At 45.6% G+C, this 20,912-nt stretch overlaps 1 protein-coding gene and 1 long non-coding RNA gene across 3 annotated transcripts; one reads left to right on the forward strand and one right to left on the reverse strand.

Annotated features, from left to right (window-relative positions):
* On the reverse strand, positions 1-10,555 carry FAM170B (family with sequence similarity 170 member B). Of its 2 annotated transcripts, XM_053207337.1 has the most exons (3): positions 10,283-10,555; positions 7,787-8,548; positions 1-2,920 (listed from the first exon to the last, which is right to left on the reverse strand). In XM_053207337.1, the coding sequence occupies exons 1-2, from the start codon at positions 10,542-10,544 to the stop codon at positions 7,812-7,814; spliced, it is 999 nt and encodes a 332-aa protein (XP_053063312.1). In that variant the 5' UTR covers positions 10,545-10,555; the 3' UTR covers positions 1-2,920; positions 7,787-7,811. The 2 variants fall into 2 exon arrangements, with proteins under 2 accessions (XP_053063312.1, XP_014943786.3); XM_015088300.3 differs by lacking the exon at positions 1-2,920 and having other exon boundaries at positions 3,979-8,548; positions 10,283-10,552.
* Positions 10,492-12,270, forward strand: LOC106989852 (uncharacterized). The gene is made up of 3 exons (XR_001432615.3): positions 10,492-10,635; positions 11,263-11,454; positions 11,955-12,270. It is a non-coding gene; the product is annotated as an uncharacterized LOC106989852 (long non-coding RNA).
* The last annotated feature ends 8,642 nt before the right edge of the window (positions 12,271-20,912 follow it).

A 20,912-nucleotide genomic window follows, 5' to 3' on the forward strand; every position in this document is an offset into this window, starting at 1 on the left:
TGGAAGCATGGACCTGCTGGCTGCTGCCTTCCTGCCTCTGGCTCCTCCTCTTCAGCATCTATATTATCTCCTAGGGCTACCTGACAAGATACTGCAGAAGGGGGGTCGGGGTGCGAGCAACTGACATTTATTTTCTCACAATTCTAGAGGCCAGAAGTCTAAGATTGAGGTGCGTGCAGGACCAGTTTTTCTGAGGCTCTGTCCTTAGCTCGTGGATGGCCATCTTCTCCCTATGTCTTCTTCACATGATCTTCCTTCTGTGTTTAATCTGCCCTTTTTATCAAGACACCAGTCATGTTGGGTTAGAGCCTACCCTAGTGACTTCATTTTACCTTAGTTACTTCCTTAAAGACCTTATCTCCAAATAAAGTCACATCCTGAGGTACTAGGGGTTAGAACTTCAACATACGAATTTGGGAGGTACACAATTTAGCCCATACTAGTATCCATCACTGACAACTCAGAGACTGCTGAGTCCTATCAGTCAGGGTTCCGCCATCTTTGATGGGAACTTCATCTTTCCCCACCAGCCTCCTACCTGGACCCCCTTTGTGATATCAAATTCCTCAGTCAAGGTATTCCTTATACTTGCCATTCCTCTCTTTCAACCCTTCCGGCTCCCTTCCCCAACTTCCTCTTTCCTTCATCCTCCTGCACTGTCTTTGGGTCTCCCTGCAGGGCCCTGTTTGCATGATCTTGTTTTCTTTCCCAGCTTCACCATTTTTGCTCTTTCTCTCAACTGAGCTCCCACCTCAGTTCTCTCTCAAGATCTCCCTCTTACTTGCAGCTTTCATCAACTTTCGTAAGAAATGAGGGCACACCACAAAAAGGGCTCTGTAACGACTCTCTTGAGTTGGCTGGATCCTCATCCATTACAAAGTACTCTTAATATCAGAGCTAATTTGATTCACAAGGACCAAGAAGTACAATGTTAGAAGCTGGGGTTCTCCAAGCACGTAGACCACAAATGTGGACCTGGAAGGCCCCAAATGTCACTTCTAACCTGAGGTGAGGTGTGATTAAATGTTTGTCTTTTTATTGTAAAAGCCATACTTCCTCCCTTAGAAAACTTTAAAAATGGTGCACATTACATTACAGAGCAAAAACAAAATTTATCAACACTTATCAACAAGAGATAATCACTCTGACATTTCATCCCACTTAACAATATTTCCACAAATGTCTGTTTCTCTAGTGAATGGAGTATTGTCCGTGTTATTTCCTAATTAGTCACATCTAATTCACAAGAAAGCTTTTGACATCCATCTTTTACCTCAACCCTTTGTTTACCTCTTCTTTTCAATAATTTTGAGTTAATTCATTCGAGCTTTCAAGGTAAGTACATTGTGATTTTGAAAATGGAGAGATTTTTCTATTATTTGTAACACTTGTTTTGTGTTTTATTGAATTTGCTGTAACTTCCAGAACAATATTAAGTAAAAACTGTAATAGACATAGTTTATCTGGTATCAGTGGAAAGACCTGCAGATTATTTTGCTAGTTGGCTTGAGATACTTTATATCATCTGAAGAAAATTTCTATCCTTAATTTAATAATATAGGAATAATTGTTGTATTACATGGCTTTTTAGATGGAGATATAATTCACATACCATAAAACTTGGCTTTTTAAAGCATATGACTAAGTGGTTTACAGTAATTCACCAAGTTGTGTAACCATCAGTGCCATCTAATTCCAGAATGCTTCTGTCAGCCAAAGAAGAAACTTCATATCCATTAGCAAGCACTTCCCATTCCTCTTCTTCCCCTAAATCCCTGGCAACCACTAATCCATTTTCTGTCTCTATAATAATTTGCCTGTTTGGATGTTTCATGTAAATAGAATCATGCATTGGGGCGCCTGGGTGGCTCAGTTGGTTGAGCGAACGACTTTGGCTCAGGTCATGATCTCGCAGTTTGTGAGTTCGACCCCCGCATGGGGCTCTGTGTTGACAGCTCGGAGCCTGGAGCCTGCTTCGCATTCTGTGTCTCCCCCTCTCTCTGCCCCTCCCCTGCTCATGTTCTGTCTCTCTCTTTTTCTCAATAATAAACATTAAAAAAAAATTTAAATAGAATCATGCATTAATATAGCCTTTGAGTCTGACTTATTTTCCTTAGCATACTGTTTTCAAGGTTCATCCGTGTTGTAGCATGGGATCTTCATCTTATTTTTTTTTCCTTTCTATGACTGTAAAATATGCCATTGTATGGATATACCATGTTTTGTTTCTCCATGCATCATTTGATGGTCATGTAGGTTGTTTTTACTTTTTTGTATTAGAAATAATGTTGCTATGAATATTGAAGTGCAAGCTTTTGTGTGGGCCTGTTTTCAATTATCAGAGTTGCTGGATCATATAGTAACTCCATTTTTGACCTTTTGAGGAACTGCCAGGATGTTTTCTAAAGTGGCTGCACCATTGTACATTCCTACAACCAAATGATGTTGAGCATCTTTTCGTGTGCTTATTGGTCATGTGTATATCTGTTTTGAGGAAATATCTTTTAAGTCTTCTGCTCATCTTTTAATTGGAATGCTTGTATTTTATTATAAGAGTTCATATGGGATGTGCAAGTATTCTCTCCCATTCTGTGTATTGTTTCTCATTTTCTTGATAATGTCCTTTGGACACAAAAGTTTTTAATTTTGGTGAAATCCAACTTCTATTTTTCTGTTTCCTTGTGCTCTCAGTGTCATATCTAAGAGACCATTGCCTGATCCAACATCATGGAGATTTACATCTCTGTCTTCCTTTAAGAGTTTTATAGTTTTAACTGCTGCAGTAGGCCTTTTTCATTTTAATGTTTACATACGGTGTGAGGTAGGGATCCAACTTCACTCTTTTGCATATCGATACCCAGTTGTCCCAGCACTATTTGCTGACAAGGTTATTCTTTCCCCATTGAATTATCTTGGCACCCTAGTTGAAAAAAATTTAATTAGGTATTATTTTGTGTTTATAAGTGACATTGATATATTTACTTTTTTAGTGCCATTTTTGTCAGGCACTGTTTTCAGGTTTCTATAAGTGTCATAAAATGAATTGCATCTTTTTCTATGGTTTGGGAAAACAAAAGGTCTAAAGTGGTTCAAGATCTAAGTGGTTCAAGCCCCCTGGAGGGGTTCTCCTTACTCACTCTGATACTTACCTTATTTGGTGGCAGTCCCAGGCTTCTGTAAAGTGATGAGTTTAAACCGCAAATGAATACTTAACTCAGCTGAGTTTAAGCTGTATTTTAAGAACAAGTCACTACTTAAGAACAATTTTATCCCTTCCTTTCCCCGTCCATGTCAGCTTAAGTTATCCTCTACATTAAAAGTTTGCTTACCCAAGGTTCCTGTCATCTTTCATTTATTCTGAACGCCCATCATTTTCCCGGGATCTCCAGCTGCTGCTACTTAATCTAAAGAAAATAGAACCTGTGGAGTTGACATGTTTGCTTTTCTAAATACCTTGCATCTGGCTTTACATTAAAATTTTCTTCTCCATGTGAAGATTAGAGCATAGAGCACACGCTGCCTGGGTGTGAAGCCTGACTCTGCTGTATGCCAGCTTGTACAACCTTGGTAAGGTCTTAGCCTACTCACCTATCAAGCTAATCACAGGACCCACCACAGTGGATTACCGAGAGTGTTACATGACTTAATATCCAGAAGGCATTTAGAGCAATTCTTGGCCCTTAGAATACCAAGGCTATACATGTCTTTTAAAGTTTGAAATTCCAGAGCTTACATGCTATGCTTATTTTATTTCCCTGATTTCTTTTTTTTTTTTCAACGTTTATTTATTTTTGGGACAGAGAGAGACAGAGCATGAACGGGGGAGGGGCAGAGAGAGAGGGAGACACAGAATCGGAAACAGGCTCCAGGCTCTGAGCCATCAGCCCAGAGCCTGATGCGGGGCTCGAACTCACGGACCGCGAGATCGTGACCTGGCTGAAGTCGGACGGTTAACCGACTGCGCCACCCAGGCGCCCCTATTTCCCTGATTTCTAAATAGAAATGTTCTCCTCACTAGTGCTCTACTATTTCTGGTTCAGCTGCCTCTCCTTCTCTTAGACTGTCCTTTGATTCTACCTGTCTACTGAGCCTCCCTCAAACACCAGATAGCCCTTCCAAGAAGAGCTTGACAAAATTGGGCCATTGTCCCATCCCCTTTTCCTTTCTGAAGATCCTCCAGTGTGTTTCACAGTGAATTTAGGAAGTCCATGACTCTGCCACATCTTGAAAGTGGTGATAAGACACCATCCCCATGGTCGATGTCTGTTCTAAGATGATCTCATGACTTCCTGTTGCACTGCGGCTAGCAGAGAGAATGCATCTCACTTAAGGCCCACATAAACCGCCATGGCCTTAGCTAACCATACGCTTGTAGATTTAATTTAGGTAGTGATTTGCTGAAATCCATTGCCATCCTTTGTAAGCTTTAGATCCTTCAAACTCCCTTCTGAATGTTTCTATCACAAGCTGAGCTTATTCGAGACTGGACTCATTGGTATCCCAGCAAATCTTCTCCTTTGGTATTCTACTATCTGGAAATGGCACCTTTACTCACCAGCCACCCAGTTAAAAATAAACCTGGAAGTCATTCTGGACGCCTTCCTCTCACCACCCTCATCAAACACTAGCCCAAATCATTTCCATCTCTCAAACATCTCTTGAACTCATCCTGCCTTCAGTGGTTTAACTGCAGTCCTTGTTGCCAGCAATGTTCTCTTTCATCCACTCTTGATCCTGTTCACCAGTAATCTTTCGTAAATGCAAACCTGACTTGCTGACAATTCCTCAAGAGCTCCCTGAAGTTTTCAGTGGGAGGTGGGGTGGGCTTCAAGTTTTATAATTCTCTCTCCTAAGCCCTACTTGACCTAACTGTCCATCTGGGTACAACGATGAACACAAAGATGTTCTTGTCAAGGGCCCACTTCTGCATATCTGTTCAGGATGCAGCCCTCTCTCACCTGCTCCACTGTTCTAGGATTTCCCCACTTTTCTTACATTCTGTCTCCTCCTCTCTACTGAATCATTCTCATTAGCATATAAACTTGCTCTCTCCCCTCTTCGTCTTTCCTTTTGTCCAGCTACAGCCATAGTTGCTTTCCCTTTAAAAAAAAATTTTGCCAGTAGAGTTGTCTAATACTCATCCCCAGTGGTTGGCCTCATGTCCACTACTGGCCCATGCCCATCTGGCCTCTGCCCCACTTGGTCCGAGACTGCTCTCATCAGAGCCATCAGCAACCTCCATGTGCCAGATGAAATGAAAAATGTCTCATCCTCAACTCACTCCCACTCTCCCCCACATTTAACACTGCTCACCATTCCCAGAAACAATCTTAGTGTTTTGTTGACTTTGAGGAAAACTAAGACATGTATCCCACATCTGATTGCTCCTTCCTTCACATACCACACTTACAACGTAACTCTACCCCAATTCCCTACTTAACCTCATCCATCCACTGTTGTTGTTTTAAATATGGTACCATCCATGTGCTGTTACTTTCCTAATTTGTTTCTGATCCAGACTTGTCTTCAGAATTCTAAATCATAAATCACTTCCTACTCAACATTTCTGCTTGGATGTGTCATTAGTATTTAGATTTGATTTTGTCCTAATTGACTTCTACAGCCACCAGCCCCAGCACTTAGGCATGTACATCCACACGCAGACACTTGTACATGTATACACATGTACACATGCACATTCTCACATGCACACATGCACATTCTCACACACGCAAGCGCACACATACAGCCGATCTTTCTCCAAAGTTCTTCATATCACTGAACAACCATCTACCATTTGCTCCTGCTGTGATCCTGGGAGTCTACCCTGACAAGCCCATTTTCCCCACCCCCACATCCACCCATCCCCAAGTGCTTTGAATCTATTCCCCAAATACATCTTGAATGCATCCATTCACTTCCTCTTGGCTTGTGACAAGCCTTGTCCAGACCACATTATCCCTTATATCTGGGTTTCTGCAACTGCCTCTTAAGTGATCTGGCTACTTGATCCTTTCTTCTTTTGCTACTGCACCAATCCATATTTCACATACAACCAGAATGACATAAGTCTGATCATGCCACTTCTTTTTTTAAAATCATCTGCACTTAGAATGAGGCACGCACCAGGTGGTATGATTGGAGAAGTCCCCTTTGAAAAAGTGACAAGGCTGAAGCGTCAAGGATGAACAAAGGGTCAGCAGTCAGCCAGAAGAATGACAGAGAAGGGTTTGCACTCCACTTAGAGGAGAGAGCAAGTGCAAAGGCCCTGAGGTATGAAAGCCTGGAGCTTTTAAGGAAAGAAGGAGGGCGAATGGAAATGGAGCATAGCAAGGGAAGCAGCAAATGCTAAGAAATGGTGATGGAGAAGTTAGCAAAGCCCGGGCCATGGAGGGCCTTAAAGGTCATGAAATGAGTGCTTCTGTAATTATTTCTAAATATGTATACATACAGTCTATTTTTGCCAGCTTTCTGCAAGCTACACAGGGAACCATCCATGCCTATTCACTGTTTGTTCCCTGTGCCCAGTACAGTGCCTGGCACATAGCAGGTGCTAAATTTTTATGGAGCACTGGAGAGGAGAAATGTCTCCAGCATTCCAGCCAGGCCAAGTGGCTGGCAATTGCCCAAACATATTGTGCCAATCCTTCTCTGAAGATCCTCATTCTTGTCTAGCTCAGTGATTGTCAACCAAGCAGTGATTTTTGCCTCCAGGGAATGTTTGTTAATGTCTAGGACATTTTCAATTGTCACAGTTGCAGGGGAGGAGATGCTACTGGCATCTGGTGGGGAGAGACCAGGGATGCTGCCGAACCTCCTCCAGTAGACACATGAAGACAATTATTCAGTCTAAAATGTCAACAGCGCCAGGAGTGAGAAGCCCTGGTCTTACTAATTCTACCTGTCCTCTAAGCCTTTGTGAACATCACCTCTTTCGGAAAGTTTTGCTTCCTCATCAACCAGCCTGAGTTTGGGGCCCCTCCACTGAGCTCCCCAAACCTCCTTTATGTGATTCATTTCTTGCGACTGCCTGTCCTGCCTCTCACTGGAAGGTTGGGCTACATGTTTCATCAGTGTGCATTACACACAGGGAGCCATCCATGTATTTTCTTGAATCGGTGCAGCCCCCGGAGCTGGGGATAGGAGGGTGCAGATGAATATTGTAGAAACATTTTAAAACATAGTGTTGACCTATGAGCTCATAGGTAGCAGGACTTATCCAGACCCCATCTCTACCTCTGGGAACCTGCCTGTCTCCAGGTGTCTGTGCTGGTGTGTAACCTACAGAAATGGCAATTTCCTATGGCCCCAACCTCATAGCATGGCTCACCCCTTTAGCTATTGCCTTAAGTTTTGAGTTACTCAAGTTTAATCCCACTAAAATAAGACATAGAATTAGGGCATATAGCAGGTTCCTAACAATGAAAAATATAGGGCAGAAGCTTCATTTGCAGTCGGCTCTCCTGTGGGTCATGACCTGCTCGATCCACCAGCAAAAAATAAAAATCTCTGTGGCCACACGCTTGCGGGCTTCAGATCTTGTGCCCATCGTCAGAAACACTTGAAGCCCTCCCTCTTTGGATTCAGGTTCGAAATGGACTCTGGTTGAAACGCTGTGCCCTTTGGAAGGGTTCTCCCCCTTGTCACGGCCCTGCCAGCTCTGGCTCCCACTTGCTTTCTCCCCCCGGCTCTCCTCTTCTCCCCCCTGCCGGGGTAGTTCTGGTCCTGCTGGCTGGGGAAGGAGCCACCGAGGTGCCAGAGGTGAGGGCAGGGCTGGGCACATCACCTCCGGCTCACTGCTCCTGCTGCCGCTACGAGGGAAGCGCCCTGGCCTGGGGCCGCGAACATTCACTGCCCTCTGAAGGGCTCTGTTCCTCCTCCTCCAGTTTCTGCTCCCGGACTTGGCCCCGGGCCCGCCTTCTCTCCAGCATCTCCTCAAAAAAGATCTGGCAGCTGAAGCCCTCTTGGATGCCATATTGGGCGTGCTTGAGCAGAGCCTCCAACGTGGGGAAGACCCGACAGCAGGCCACACAGCGCAGCCCGTAGTCCGTGGTGACCAGCCAGTCCGGGGTGTCCCGCAGCTCCTGCGGGCAGCACTCCAGAGGCCCCAGCAGCTCCGCGTCATCCTGCTCTGGGCAGCAGTGGCTCTTGCTGGCTTCCAGTTCCCAGCACAGGTCGCTGTTGGAAGCCATCTCAAAGGAGGAGCCTTTCCTCCTCTGCCTCTTGACGAACTCGGCCTCGTGAATGCGGGGCTTCCGGCTGACCGGCTCAAAGCCCGACTCGGTCTCCCAGGCCACGGCCACGCCCTGCACCGTCTGCACGTGGGTGTAGAAGGCGCACACGCTTCGCTGGGCCGTGTCCTCGTCGTCGTACAGGCAGGAGTAGCAAGACTGGTACTGGGAGTAAGACTGATACTCAGAGGAGGACCGGGAGGAGGAGGAGCCGCTCCAGCTCAGCATCGCAGGAGCCCTGTGGGCCAAGCACACGTTCTCCTCGTGGGGAATGGCCGGCCCCGACCGTGAAGGCGTCTCCTCTCTCTCCACCATCCCTGGGAAATGGAAGGACATTTCATCAGCGTCCCCGCAGGGATCAGTGCCACAACCTACCTCCAGGGTTCCGGAAGGGCGTAGGCTCAGGAGCCCTTGGGCAGGTACCATCAGCTCCTGTGTTGTGTTTCCCCATAAAATGGGGATGAGGATGCTTACCTCCTGGGGGTACGAGGTGAGGATCAAATAATGTATGAATGGAATCACCAAAACCTTGACTAAACCCCAAAAAGACCATCAGCTGGTGAATACACAGATTAGGGTACATCCATACAGTGCAACCCTACTCATGGATAAAAAAAGGAATGATCTACTGATATATGTACAACATGGATGAATCTCCAGGTGCCTGGGTGGCTGGCTCAGGGTTGAGCGCCCACTGTTGGTTTCGGCTTGGGTCATGATCTCATGGTTTTGTGAGTTTCAAGCCCTGCATCGGGCTCTGTACTGACAGTGCGGAGCCTGCTTGGGATTCTCTCTCGCCTTCTCTCTCTCTGTCTCTCCCCCATTGCGTTACCTCTGTCCCTCTCAAAATAAATGAATAAGAACTTTTAAAATACGCCTTTAAAACATGGATGAATCTCTAATGCATTACTCTAAATGAAAGCAGCCAGGGTAAAAAGGCCCTATACTGTAGGATTCCACTTAGATGACATTCTAGATGTCATTCTAGGAAAGGTAAAACTATAGGGAGGGGGAACAGATCAGGGGTTGCCAGGAGCTGAAGGTGGCAGGAGAACTCACTGCAAAGCATCACAAGGAAACTTTGGGGATCATCAAAATGTTCCAGGTCATGACCATGGTGGTGGTTATGCAAGTGTACATTAACAAAAAATTCTTCAAATTGTACACACTGATGACACTTTCATGTGTAAATTAACAGCTCAGTAAAGCCAATTTAAAAAGCCACGCATGTGAGGGGCGAGATCACCTGAGTGGCTCAGTCGGTTGAGCATCCAGCTCTTGGTTTGGGCTCACATCATGATCTCGCGGTTCATGAGTTTGAGCCCCACATCGGGTTCCTCACTGACAGTGCAGAGCCTGCTTGAGATTCTCTCTCTTCCTCTCTGTCTGTCCCTCCCCCATGCTTCCTCTCTCTCAAAATACATTTTTTAAAAGGCTTAATTTTAAAAAGCATGGAAAGTGCTTTGGCCAGGTCATCCAGCACCCCCTTCTAGAACCTTCAGCATTTGTGATGTATCTTGTTCTTACCTGGGGAACATCTCGCCCTCTCCTTAAACATTCACTGTACCCCATCACCATATAAGTGCTTGCCATGTTTTAACTCCATTAATATTTTAAAAAAAGCCCTACGAAATTACCTTGTAACAATTCCTCTTTGACAGATTAGGAAACTGAGGCACAGAGTTTAACTAACCGTTGAGCTGGTGTTACCCTTAGGTGCTGCCCATGGTCACTTCGTAGTGGTCTTCAAATTGATGTTCTGAATTAACTTTAATCAATTTATTATAAGGGACTTTTTTATATTATTCTGAAATCACAGGGCTGACATGCCAATTCTACTTCTCCGACGTGTATTAAAATATATACTCACATTTTACGTTTTCATCCGTGTACCTCCTGAAATCACCTCGTGTACTCACGATGGCCTCAGGCATTGGTCCATTTTTATGGCCAATACACTTTTGCAACAGCACTGCAGGGTGACCCAGTGCCCATCCCTCACCCTCCAGGACCTCCCTCCCAGGGAACCAACCCTCTCTCTTTTTACCTACCTGAACCGCACACTTCCACACTCTCCCCCGTGGGCTCTGGGCTGGCCAAGCTGAGGCTGGTCCCATCTGTTGGTGATTGTTCTCCCCTGTGGTCTGTGAAGTGGCGTTTCATGACTGGACACCAGAGCCCAGGGGACTCGGCGCTCCAGCTGTTTAGTGAGGGTTGGCTTGGGCTGTGCCGAAGTCCTCCGCTGGCCCCAGCCCAAGTGGCTGCTGGGCTTCCTGTGGTTACTAGGATCCTGGCTTTATTCTGTGACCTCATCGATGACACTGGTCTGTTCTGTGACCCATGGCAAGGACTGAGACCCAGTCTAGAGGGGAGGAGAGGCTTCTCACCAAGATCTCATTTCTCGGTGGGACCCTTTCCTGTCTTGTTTATTGTCAGGATCGCAAACATAAAACACAAACGCACACACATTGAAACACTTACACACACATAGAGACACAAATACTTAAACATACCCACAAAGACACTTATACGCATATAAATACATATATCCTCACGCAGGCACGCACATAATACTCAGACACACATACACTTAAATGTACATAAACAGACACAAACACAGACACATACACATTCATGCACATATAAACTAACACACACACCCAAATTCACACACACATTTACCTAATGACACGTTTCTGTTCACGCGCGCATACATACAATTCACACCATGTTCCCTTAACTACACACATGTTTGCACACGCACTGCCATCGCCCAACATCAAAATGGGCCTACTGGGGCACGTGGGTGGCTCAGTCAGCTAACCATCTGACTTCAGCTCAAGTCATGATCTCAGGATTCTTGGGTTCGGGCCCCGAGTCACTCTGGCATGCCTTCCTACCTGCCGCCTGTCTCTGCTCCTGGAGGTCTCAGTGTTGGAACACACTTCCTCCAAAACACTTCTCTCCATTTCCCTCCCATCTCTGCTCAGTGTCACTAACTCTACTCCTCTGCATCCCCGAATCTAAACAGCTCAAAAAGGTGACGGATATTCCAAAAGTAACCCCAACACTGTCCACACAGCCAGCACCTAGGAAAATATACTCCTCTCCAGAGTGAAAGGCCACTGCATGAAGGAAAACACCACAGAGCTTTACGGAGTGATGAAAGGTCACACTTGCACCTACAAAGAGACAATGTTCCGTGGTGGAGAGAGGAAAAACTGTAAGTTGTGCTCTCTCTTACCAAATAAATCCAGAGACCTGCCTTATAAAAAAAAGGGGGGGGGGATACCAGCACACAAAAAAAATAAGTAGATCAATAGAAGATAAAAGTAGTCCAGAAAAACATCACATTATATATCTTAATTTTCAACAGATAAAGTTAACAAAAGTCTGCTAGAAAAAGAAGACTCGGTCAATAAATGATGCTGAAAATTTTTATTCACATTTTTTTAAATCAACATTGGTCTCATCTCATATAAAACAACTTGGAATATTTTCATATGGTGCTAGGATTGTGTTTTAATTAAAAATGCACAGAAAGAAAATAGAAGTTAACACCGTAATTAATGATAGGGTGGTTTTCTGAACTTCTGTGCTATCAATCATCACAAGCATCAGGAATCTTTGGCACCTTTTTTTTTAACTTCATCACTTAAAAAAACCAAAACAAAACAGAAAACAAAACCTCGCTGTTTCAATTTGCATTTCTTTGCTTTTTAGTGAAACTGCAATGAATAGTCCAGTAAAGGAAATGAACAGGCAATTCCCAGGAGAAGGACTACAGATGGCTGATAAACATATGAGATGTTCAGCCCAACTCAACCTAACTATAATGAGGAAACTACAAATTAAAAACACATGATGTGCAGTGTATTGCTTTTGCCCGTAAGACAAGCAAGGATGAAAAAGACGGATAGTACCCGGTGCTAGTGAGGGTGTAAGGAAGTGAGTACTTTTATACTCTCTTGGTCACAGAGCCTTCCTCTAAGGAAACTTGATAGTGTCCATTACAATAAAAAATGGACTTGCTCTTTCACTCAGCCTTTTACTCATCCGTCTCCTTCCCAGGAAACATTCACATTTTGTACTATGTGCATAAAATAACACACAGAGAAATGTTGGTTGCAGAACTATTTTTTTATTTGTTATTATTTTTTATTTGAGAGAGAGCCTGAGCCTGTGTGTGAGCGGGGGAGAGGGGCAGAAGGAGAGAGGGAGAGAGAGAAAGAGGGAGACTCTTACTTAAGAAGGAAACTCTTAACTAGGATTCATGCTCAGGTTGGAGCCCAAAGTGGGGCTTGATCCCACGACCCTGGGATCATGACCTGAGCCTCAATCAAGAGTCAGACGCTCAACCATCTGAGGTACCCAGGCATGCTGCAGTATTATTTATAATGGGGGGTGGAGGGGAAGGGAAACATTTCAAAGATCCATCAAAAGAAAGAGGTAGTTACATAAATTGCTACACAACCAAATTGTGGAATACTGGAGTATTCTGTGTGTTCATGTGTCTCTCTGTGTCTCTCTTTCTACTTTCCTTTGGACTCAGCCACCATGTTGTAAGGAAGCCCAGGCCACACAGAAAGGCCACATGGAGGTGTTCCAACCAACAGCCCTGGCAAAGGTCCCCAGCCGACCAGCCCGTACACGAGTGAATGAGCCTTTGGATGATTCCGCTTTCTAGTCTTTGAATCTTCCAGCTGGGGCCCCAAACATCTCAGAGCAGAGACTAGCTATCCCCTCCGAATTCAGCTATCTGCCCTGCCTGCATTCTTGACCCTCAGAAACTGTGAGTGTAGTGAAAGATCCAGCTCTCACTAGGTTTGGGGGCAATTTGTTATGCAGCCATAGTAATTCAACAGACTGATCTTACCTGTCATGTTTAAATATGTTCTAGTTCAACAGCTCATTGGCCAGTGTCTACACCGTAGTGCACAGTCCTGGTGGGGCCCTGTGGTTCCCCAAGGACAACATGGGGAGTTTGACTCCTTCTACCCATCATCCCTTCCTGTGTTTGTTTGCTCAAAGTATTCACATACACCAGTTTCAGAATTGTCCATCTGTACCCCTCCGGGAAACTACCTTACTAACTACATTACAGTGTCCCTATACCCTTGCGTTCGTGTCTAGCCTTGCATTTTCTGGTCAAAACCCTATTTTCCACAGTCACGTGAGCTTGTTCCTTTATTCCTCCAGAATCTATGTATGCTCAACAATCCTGCCACATAGGCATCTTTAACCCTACTTTATAGGGGGAGGTTGAAGTTCAGAGGGGTGAGGTGAGGCACAGGTAGGAGGGATGAAGTAGGGTGCTTATACCCCAAACCCAGAGGCAGGGCTGTTTTCCATGCTGCCCAGATGCTCTTTCTTGTGGGTCACTTCCCAGCAAGTGGCTTAGAGCAAAGCCCCACCAAAGATGTGCAAATATCCTTCACCCTCATGTGGACTCTGGGTTGCTTCTGTCCATAAGAAGGTGCTCTTTCCCAGCCCTTCCCCTTGCTCCCTGCAGATATTTAGCTAAGTAAGGCCACCCATACAGGGTTCCTGCCCTCCCCTGCCCCCCGGGAAAAGGAGGGAAGAATGGTTAAGGCCCAGGCCCGCCCAGCCCACTGCGTCCCAGGCACTGAAGTTTTCCAGCTGGTTCCCCAACTTTGCCAAGAACTTCCGTGCTCCACTGCTGTGGCCGACAGGGTTGGTGTGCAGAACTCCAAAAGGACCAACACAGCATTTTCTTGGAGCTCTGACTCCCGGCCAGCTCAGCTCAGCTCACACATCGCATGTAAACCCTAAGCCTCATCAAGAAGGCCTGGGGTGCTTTCCAGCCTTAGCTTCTCTTCCAAAGTTACCCTGCCCAGTCTCTGTGTTTCTCAGCCCGGAAGAGGCTAACGGGAAACAAGCCAGCCAGAGGCACGGTGGGAACCAGAGACGCCACTTCTGGCTTCCCTTCACTTCGAACTCCAGAGGTTGGCTCGTGCCACAAGCTATGCTACCGGGAGAGTCAGCTCATTCACCCCAGAGCCCATGAGCTTCCAGAAAGTGCCTGTCCACTCGGCCAAGAAGCCTGATGTTGCCTACAGGGGTGCATCAGTCCTGACATTTTTATGGCCGAGCTGCTATATAAAATGTCTTGGGGCGCCTGAGTGGCTCTAGTCAGTTAAGCATCTGACCCCTGATTCCATCTCAGGTCATGGTCTCACCGTTCAGGAGTTCAAGCCCCGCATCAGGCTCCAAGCTGACAGTGCGAAGCCTGCTTGGGATTCTCTGTCTTTCTCTCTCTCTCTCTCTCTCTCTCCCTTGCTCTCTGCCCCTCCCCGACTTGCGCGAGCGCGCGCGCGCTCTCTCTCTCTCCCTCTTTCCAAATAAATAAATAAACTTTAAAATGTCTTAGGTGGGCAATACTCTTCTTCTTCGTACTAGAAAATAGGGCTCCTTGAGGTAGTACCAACCACCTTACCACTGCCCTGCAAAGAACTCCTGTAATCAGACTCAACACCCGAGGGAGGGAGAAGAGTGGTGAGCTGCCTGGGTCGCTGCTGGCCAGGTGCAGGGTGGGCTCCAGAGTGGGGAGTTTCTCCCAGTGAAGGTCAGTCCCCAGGAATTCTTGATGACCTCAGCCTTGTGCCAATGCTGCAGAGAAAGTGCCAGAAGGTATCGGACAATTTGAGGATTAGAGTAAAGAAGCACTCTCTTTTTGGTCCATTTTCTGTTGCTTCTTGTAACTATTTAAAAAGAAGTGAGTCAGGGGACCATGTAAGGAAAAACTCAGCCACAGAGAAATGTAATATGAAGAACGCTTCCTCAGGCTCTCCAAGCAAGTGGGGAAGGGAGCTTTGCTTTTTTTCCCTTCAGCCTTAATAACAGGCTGCTGCTTCTCCGTGGTTTGTTTGGAGCTGTCTCAGGGTTTTGACCTTAACCTCAGGGCGCCCACACAAATAGCGTAGGCTTCCTCTGTCATCAGAGAGCAGGGAGGGGGACACCCTTCGGGCTGGGTGCTGGGGTGTGTCTGTGGCTGTGCTCCAGGGCCCAGAGTCCTGCCTCCCTCCTGCCTAGCTCCGGTTCCGGGGATCTCGAATGTTCAGGGAGATTTCTGGATGCAGAAGTGTCTTCTTCCAACCTATGCTTCCTTGTAAGGGTGATTTCAGCTGGTAGGAAGGACAGACCGGCTGGAGGCCATGTACATGATGACCCAGAAGTTCCAGGATCCTGGCAGCTGGCCACTCCTGGTGCATGTTCTTAGACAGCCATACTGGGAGCTCTGGGGAAAGGGCTGGGTCTTCCCTCTCTCTTTGTCCAAAATATGCTGGCCATAGGCCACCCTGGACACAGCTCTCAGGCCACCAATTGCTAACCCATACGGAATGAACCTTCTAGAAGCATGGTTCCAACTTAAAAGGTGAGATCCCAGAACCTCAAAGGCCAACAGCAAGTTAACCACAATTTCTAAGCATGCTGGCTTACTCCCATTCAGCCTTCAGCTCACATCCAAGGCATTTGAAATCCCCACTGTATGTATGCTCACAGATAACTGGGATGATTTATTTCCAAACCCACAATTAGAAGCTCTACTGCAGGCCCTCATCTTAAGATTGGCTTCTTCCCCTCCAGTCCTTCAGAGAAAGTGTCTCTTCTGTGACATGATACAGTTGCATAATGCATGGTAAAGGTGTCCCAGGAGAGGCCAGCCACTGTCTCTTCCCCAACACAACACCCACAGCCCTGTAGCTGATCCCAGGCCTGCCCGGAATGACTTCTGCGAAGGCTGAGTTAGGCTGTGTGAAAGCCCTACCGGAAATTTCCCTGGAAAGGAACCTGAGGGGTTAAGACTTAGGGGCCCAAATGTGAGGCAGTACGTTCAGCCACACCCACCAGCCACACCCCTGCTGGGCAGTGAGCCTGGCTCCAGCCCCCCTTCACATGGGGGTGGGGGGCTTTCAGTTTCACTCTTTTTGCCCTCTCTTGGTTAGATTTATTCTTAAATATTGCATTCTTTTTGAAGCTATGTAAATGCAACTGTTTCCTTAATATATTTTACAGATTGTTCCTATTGTACACAAATGCAACTTTGCTTTTATTAATTCTAACCATTTTTCCCGAACTTCTTTGGATTTTTCTCTCTATAAGATCATGTCATCTGCAAATACAGTTTTACTTCTCCCCTTACGATCTGGATCTCTTTTGTTTCTTTCTCTTCCCAGATTGCCCTGGCAAGAATTTCAGTCTATGCTGAATCAAAGTGCTGAAGGCCAGCATCCTTGTCTTGTTCCTTATCTTCAGGGAAAGTGTCAGCCTTTCAGCATTGAGAATGTTGTTAGCTGTGGGCTTTTATAAATGGCCTTTTTCATCTTGAGGAAGTTCCCTTTGAATCCTAGTTTACAGAGTGCTCTCATCATGAAAGGATGTTGATTTTTGTCTAATGCTTTTCGGCATCAATGGACATGATTGTGTGAGATGTTTTCCCTTCATTGTCTTAATGTCGTGTATTACATTCCTGGACTTCCAAAATAGTGAACTGCACTTTGCACTCCCAGGACCCCATCTGGCTTTGCTCACATAGGGACGTCTGCTTCTAATGGCTCCCCTTGCTCCATGTGACCATCGTGCTCGGATTGGTGAAATGGGAGGAGGTCACAGGCAGGGGACTGGCTACGGTGAGGCGGAACTGGGTTCTAGCACACCCACAGCGCATGGGGAATGGACAGAAGGTGGCTGGCGCCGTGAGACGCTTGCCTGACCCCCTGTCGTGTGAACCAGACAGGGTCATGGGCACTGTGAGCGCCCACTCCTGGAGAGGAGAGACGAGCCTGCCCCGTGTTGGTGAGAAGGAGGTCAGCCTCACTTGGTTCACTTCACAAGGGAAAGACCACTCTCCTCGGAAGCCATCCCAAGTTCACCCTGGCTGCCAGAAATTCAGCAACTATGATAAAGATCAGAGGCGAACACATATGAATTATTTATTATTTATAAGAGAACACTATGAGTATATGCGTATTATTTTAATTTTGATTTATAGTTTTAAAGCGACTCCCCAAAACTTGAAGATAACCCAGAAAAGTTATCATTTCATTGGATACGGCACCTAGTAAGCTATTTACATAGCATAAATTCACAGGCAGTGGCACATGATAGATTTTGAGATATCACTTTACAGGCAAAAAAAAAAAATTTATATTGTTTACCTGCCTTAATGAAAGAGATATGAAGGCTCGTATTTGAACCACAAAGTATACACAAATTCAAGTTCGCTTATTGGAAAATTATGGGCCACGAACATCAGTAATGCGATAAGGGGCAGGCATACTGGAGGACTCAACATTCAACCCACAACAAATTAAACTGATCACAATAAAGCCCAACTAAGATAATTAAAAGGCGAGAATAGCAGCAATTGAAAATTGATCTCTCAAGACCTCACTGATGAGGTTCTGGAAACAAAGCACACTTGCCCCAAATTACTGGTTTTCTCTCTGCACAACACGTGTGCAGGGGGAGCTTGGCTGTGCTGCATGAGAGCCAGATAGGTGCCTTAGCGGGACCCCAAATTTCAATCCTTGCAAAACCCAGTACTGAACTATTTTTCCTATACAAATGCCAAACGTTTGGAACCAAAAAGTAATTCAGATTGCCAGGGTGTAGCCCTCAGTTGAATGTAAAAGATGAAGTCAGCATAAATATGCATTATTCCTCCATAAAGGTGAAAAAATGACTTACATTTTTAAGAAGTTCGTGGCCAAGACAGGCATCAAATGTCTGCTGAAGCCACCTCGTACTGGCTAGTGAGAGCCAATTGTTAAATCTTTTAAGAACTTCTTGCAAGCCGGTTGTTAAGCATGGCCCTTATCAAAAATAAACTTACAAATAAATATAGGAAACACCAAAGTAATACTTAAAATTCATCAATTCCTATTTTATTACATCCTATGACACCCCGGCAGCTTGCAAGAGGGCTTGGAGGGAGTATTTACACCATGGTATTTGGCAAAGGCTAAAATCAAGGCCTTTCCTACCCCACCCCTCCACCACCCCAGTCCGTGAGGGGCTTGTTGAACATTTACCATCATACTGCTGGGGGCAACTGCAGGCAACTGGTGGAAGTTCTGGCTGTAAAGACAAGCCCCTTAGGCAACTTTCCCCCAGTAACTCTAACTTTCCAGAAGTTTCCACAATACAGACTGTATCTTTTTAAAATGAATCAGTTAAGTAATTATTTATTGACGTATGGTTGACATAAAATATATTAAGTTTCAGATGTGCAACATAGCAATTCAATAATTATATACATTATACAATGCTCACAACAGGTATAGTTTCCATCTGTCACCATACAAAGTTATTACAATATTACTCACCGGATTCCCTATGCTGTATTTTTCATCCACATAAGTTATTTATTTTATAACTGGAAGTTTGCACCTCTTAATCCCCTTCACCTATTTTGCCCATCTCCTGACTCCCTTCTCTCTGGTAACTACCAGTTTGTTCTCTGGTATATTACAACATGATTTACAACAGCCAAGATGTGAAAGCAATCTAAGTGTCCATTGATGGATAAAGAAGATATGGTGTATATATGCAATGGAATACTACTCAGCAATAAAAGAGATCTTGCCATTCAAGATGGACAACATGGATATACCTAGAGGGTATAATGCTAAGTGAAAAAAGTCACAGAAAGACAAATATCATTTGATTTTACTTTATGTGGTATCTAAAAAAAAGAAAACAAAACAAAACAAATAAAAAACCGAAATAGACCCATATACATAGGATATACATAGGTATCTTAATCCCCTTCAGGGAAGTGCTCAGGACCCTCCCACCTGCATGTGGGTCACAATTTAGAAAGGGCACTCCCATTCATCATTTTATGGTTCTCACAGCAACCCAGGAATGGGGCAAAAGAGTATTTTTTCCTCTTCAAATAGATGAAGAAACCAAGCCTCAGAGGAGTAAGGGAGGTTTTCTGGACTCACACAGTCTGTGGGATAGGAACCTAGCTTTCTTGAGTCTTTAGCTACATGTGGTAGGCACATTTTATTTAGGAAAGGAGAGGGGAGAGGAGGAGGAGGGGAAGGAGGGCAAAGAGGAGGAGGGAGGAGGGAGAGGGAGGGGGAGGGGAAGAAGAAGAGGAGGAGGAATAATGCAAAGTCCCCAACCCGGTATACTCTGGTGGAAAAATAAATGAAACAAATTTGCTGGCAACATGTAGCAATAGCTTTAAGCCTGTGATACTGTCTGTCTTAGCAAACCCTGCCTCTAGAGGTTTATCCTTCAGGAGGGATGTGCCAGGATTTTGCTAGCCCGTTTTCAGTGCAGGGTCACTTACACTCAAAAACCCAGAAGAGACCTGTGTCCCAAGCCAGGAGTGTGGGCTAAACTGATTGGGTTGTGTCAGCCTCACCTGGGAACTTGTTAGAATTACAAATTCTTGGGCTCCACTCCAATGTGGGTCAGCAATCTGTGTTTTATTTTTTATTTTTTTAGAGAGAGAGAGAGGGAGTGCGTGTGGGGCAAGGGCGGAGAGCTAGAGAAAGAGAGGGAACCTTAAGCAGGCTTCATGCTCAGCACAGAGTCCAATGTGGGACTCAATCCCACGACCCTGGGATCAAGACCTGAGCCATAATCAAGAGTCAGATGCTCAACAAACTGAGCCACCCAGGCACCCCCAGAAATCTGTGTTTAAATAAGGCCTGCCTGTGGCTGATTTGGGCACCTAATAAGGTTTGAGAACCTTTGGATTAAATAAATTATGGGACAACTAAACGAAGAAATACAATGCAGTTCAAGAAGAAAGCAAAATAATATGTTCACAATGTAGTAAGTAAAAACATATACCGTATGATACTAGTTACATAACACAGTACATGTATGTATATGTGCCCACACACATGTACAGTCTGGGATGATCCACACCACATGGGAGCAACATACATCTTTGGAAAAGCGGTTCCCTCATCCTTTTGTTCGCTATTTTCTAATTTGTGCACAATAAACATTTAAGAAAACAAGCAATTACTTCTACATTTATTTAAATACTAGTGAAATAAAAACAAAATGCAGGCCCACAAGCAAGATCTTGCAAACCCCATGCCTCCCACCCATCCATCCCTAGGACACTCCACACCAGGGCCAGTGGGCAAGTGCTGGGGCCTGGGGACAGCATCAGCCTCTGGGTCAGAGTAGCAATTGCCTCACTGGGTGCAGCGAACGGGACCGGGATGAAGAGCAAACACCCGCCCCTGTCTGCACAGGGTTAAAATACACTGGCTAGAGAGAAGCCCCGTGGGAAAGACATGACATTTGTTTGCAAGGAAACATAAACAGAGACAAGTGAAGACAGAGAAATGTGGTGCAGTGAGAGCCTGATCAAAGCCAGCTGGGCAAGCTGGCTTGGCTGCAAGGAAGAGAGCAGGGTAGAAGGCTCCCTGGGCCAGCCTGGGGACAGGGCAGGGCAGCCTCTAGCTGTGGGGGCTGCCCAAGGGACTAGGACCTGGAACACAAACACAGCTAGGGGAAGCTGGGTGTGATGGGCCCCAGGCACTGTGAGGCCTAACTTAGTGGTTCCAGTTGCCCCAAGGGGGAGTAGGTCCACCCAGATTTCTGTCTTCTGGACCCTAAGGTTGTAGAACAGTAAAGAGCCAGCATCTGTCACCAACAGGTGCACCAGGCATAGAGCAGGGC

This window comes from Acinonyx jubatus, chromosome D2 (genome assembly GCF_027475565.1).
Source record: "Acinonyx jubatus isolate Ajub_Pintada_27869175 chromosome D2, VMU_Ajub_asm_v1.0, whole genome shotgun sequence".
NCBI lineage: Eukaryota > Metazoa > Chordata > Mammalia > Carnivora > Felidae > Acinonyx > Acinonyx jubatus.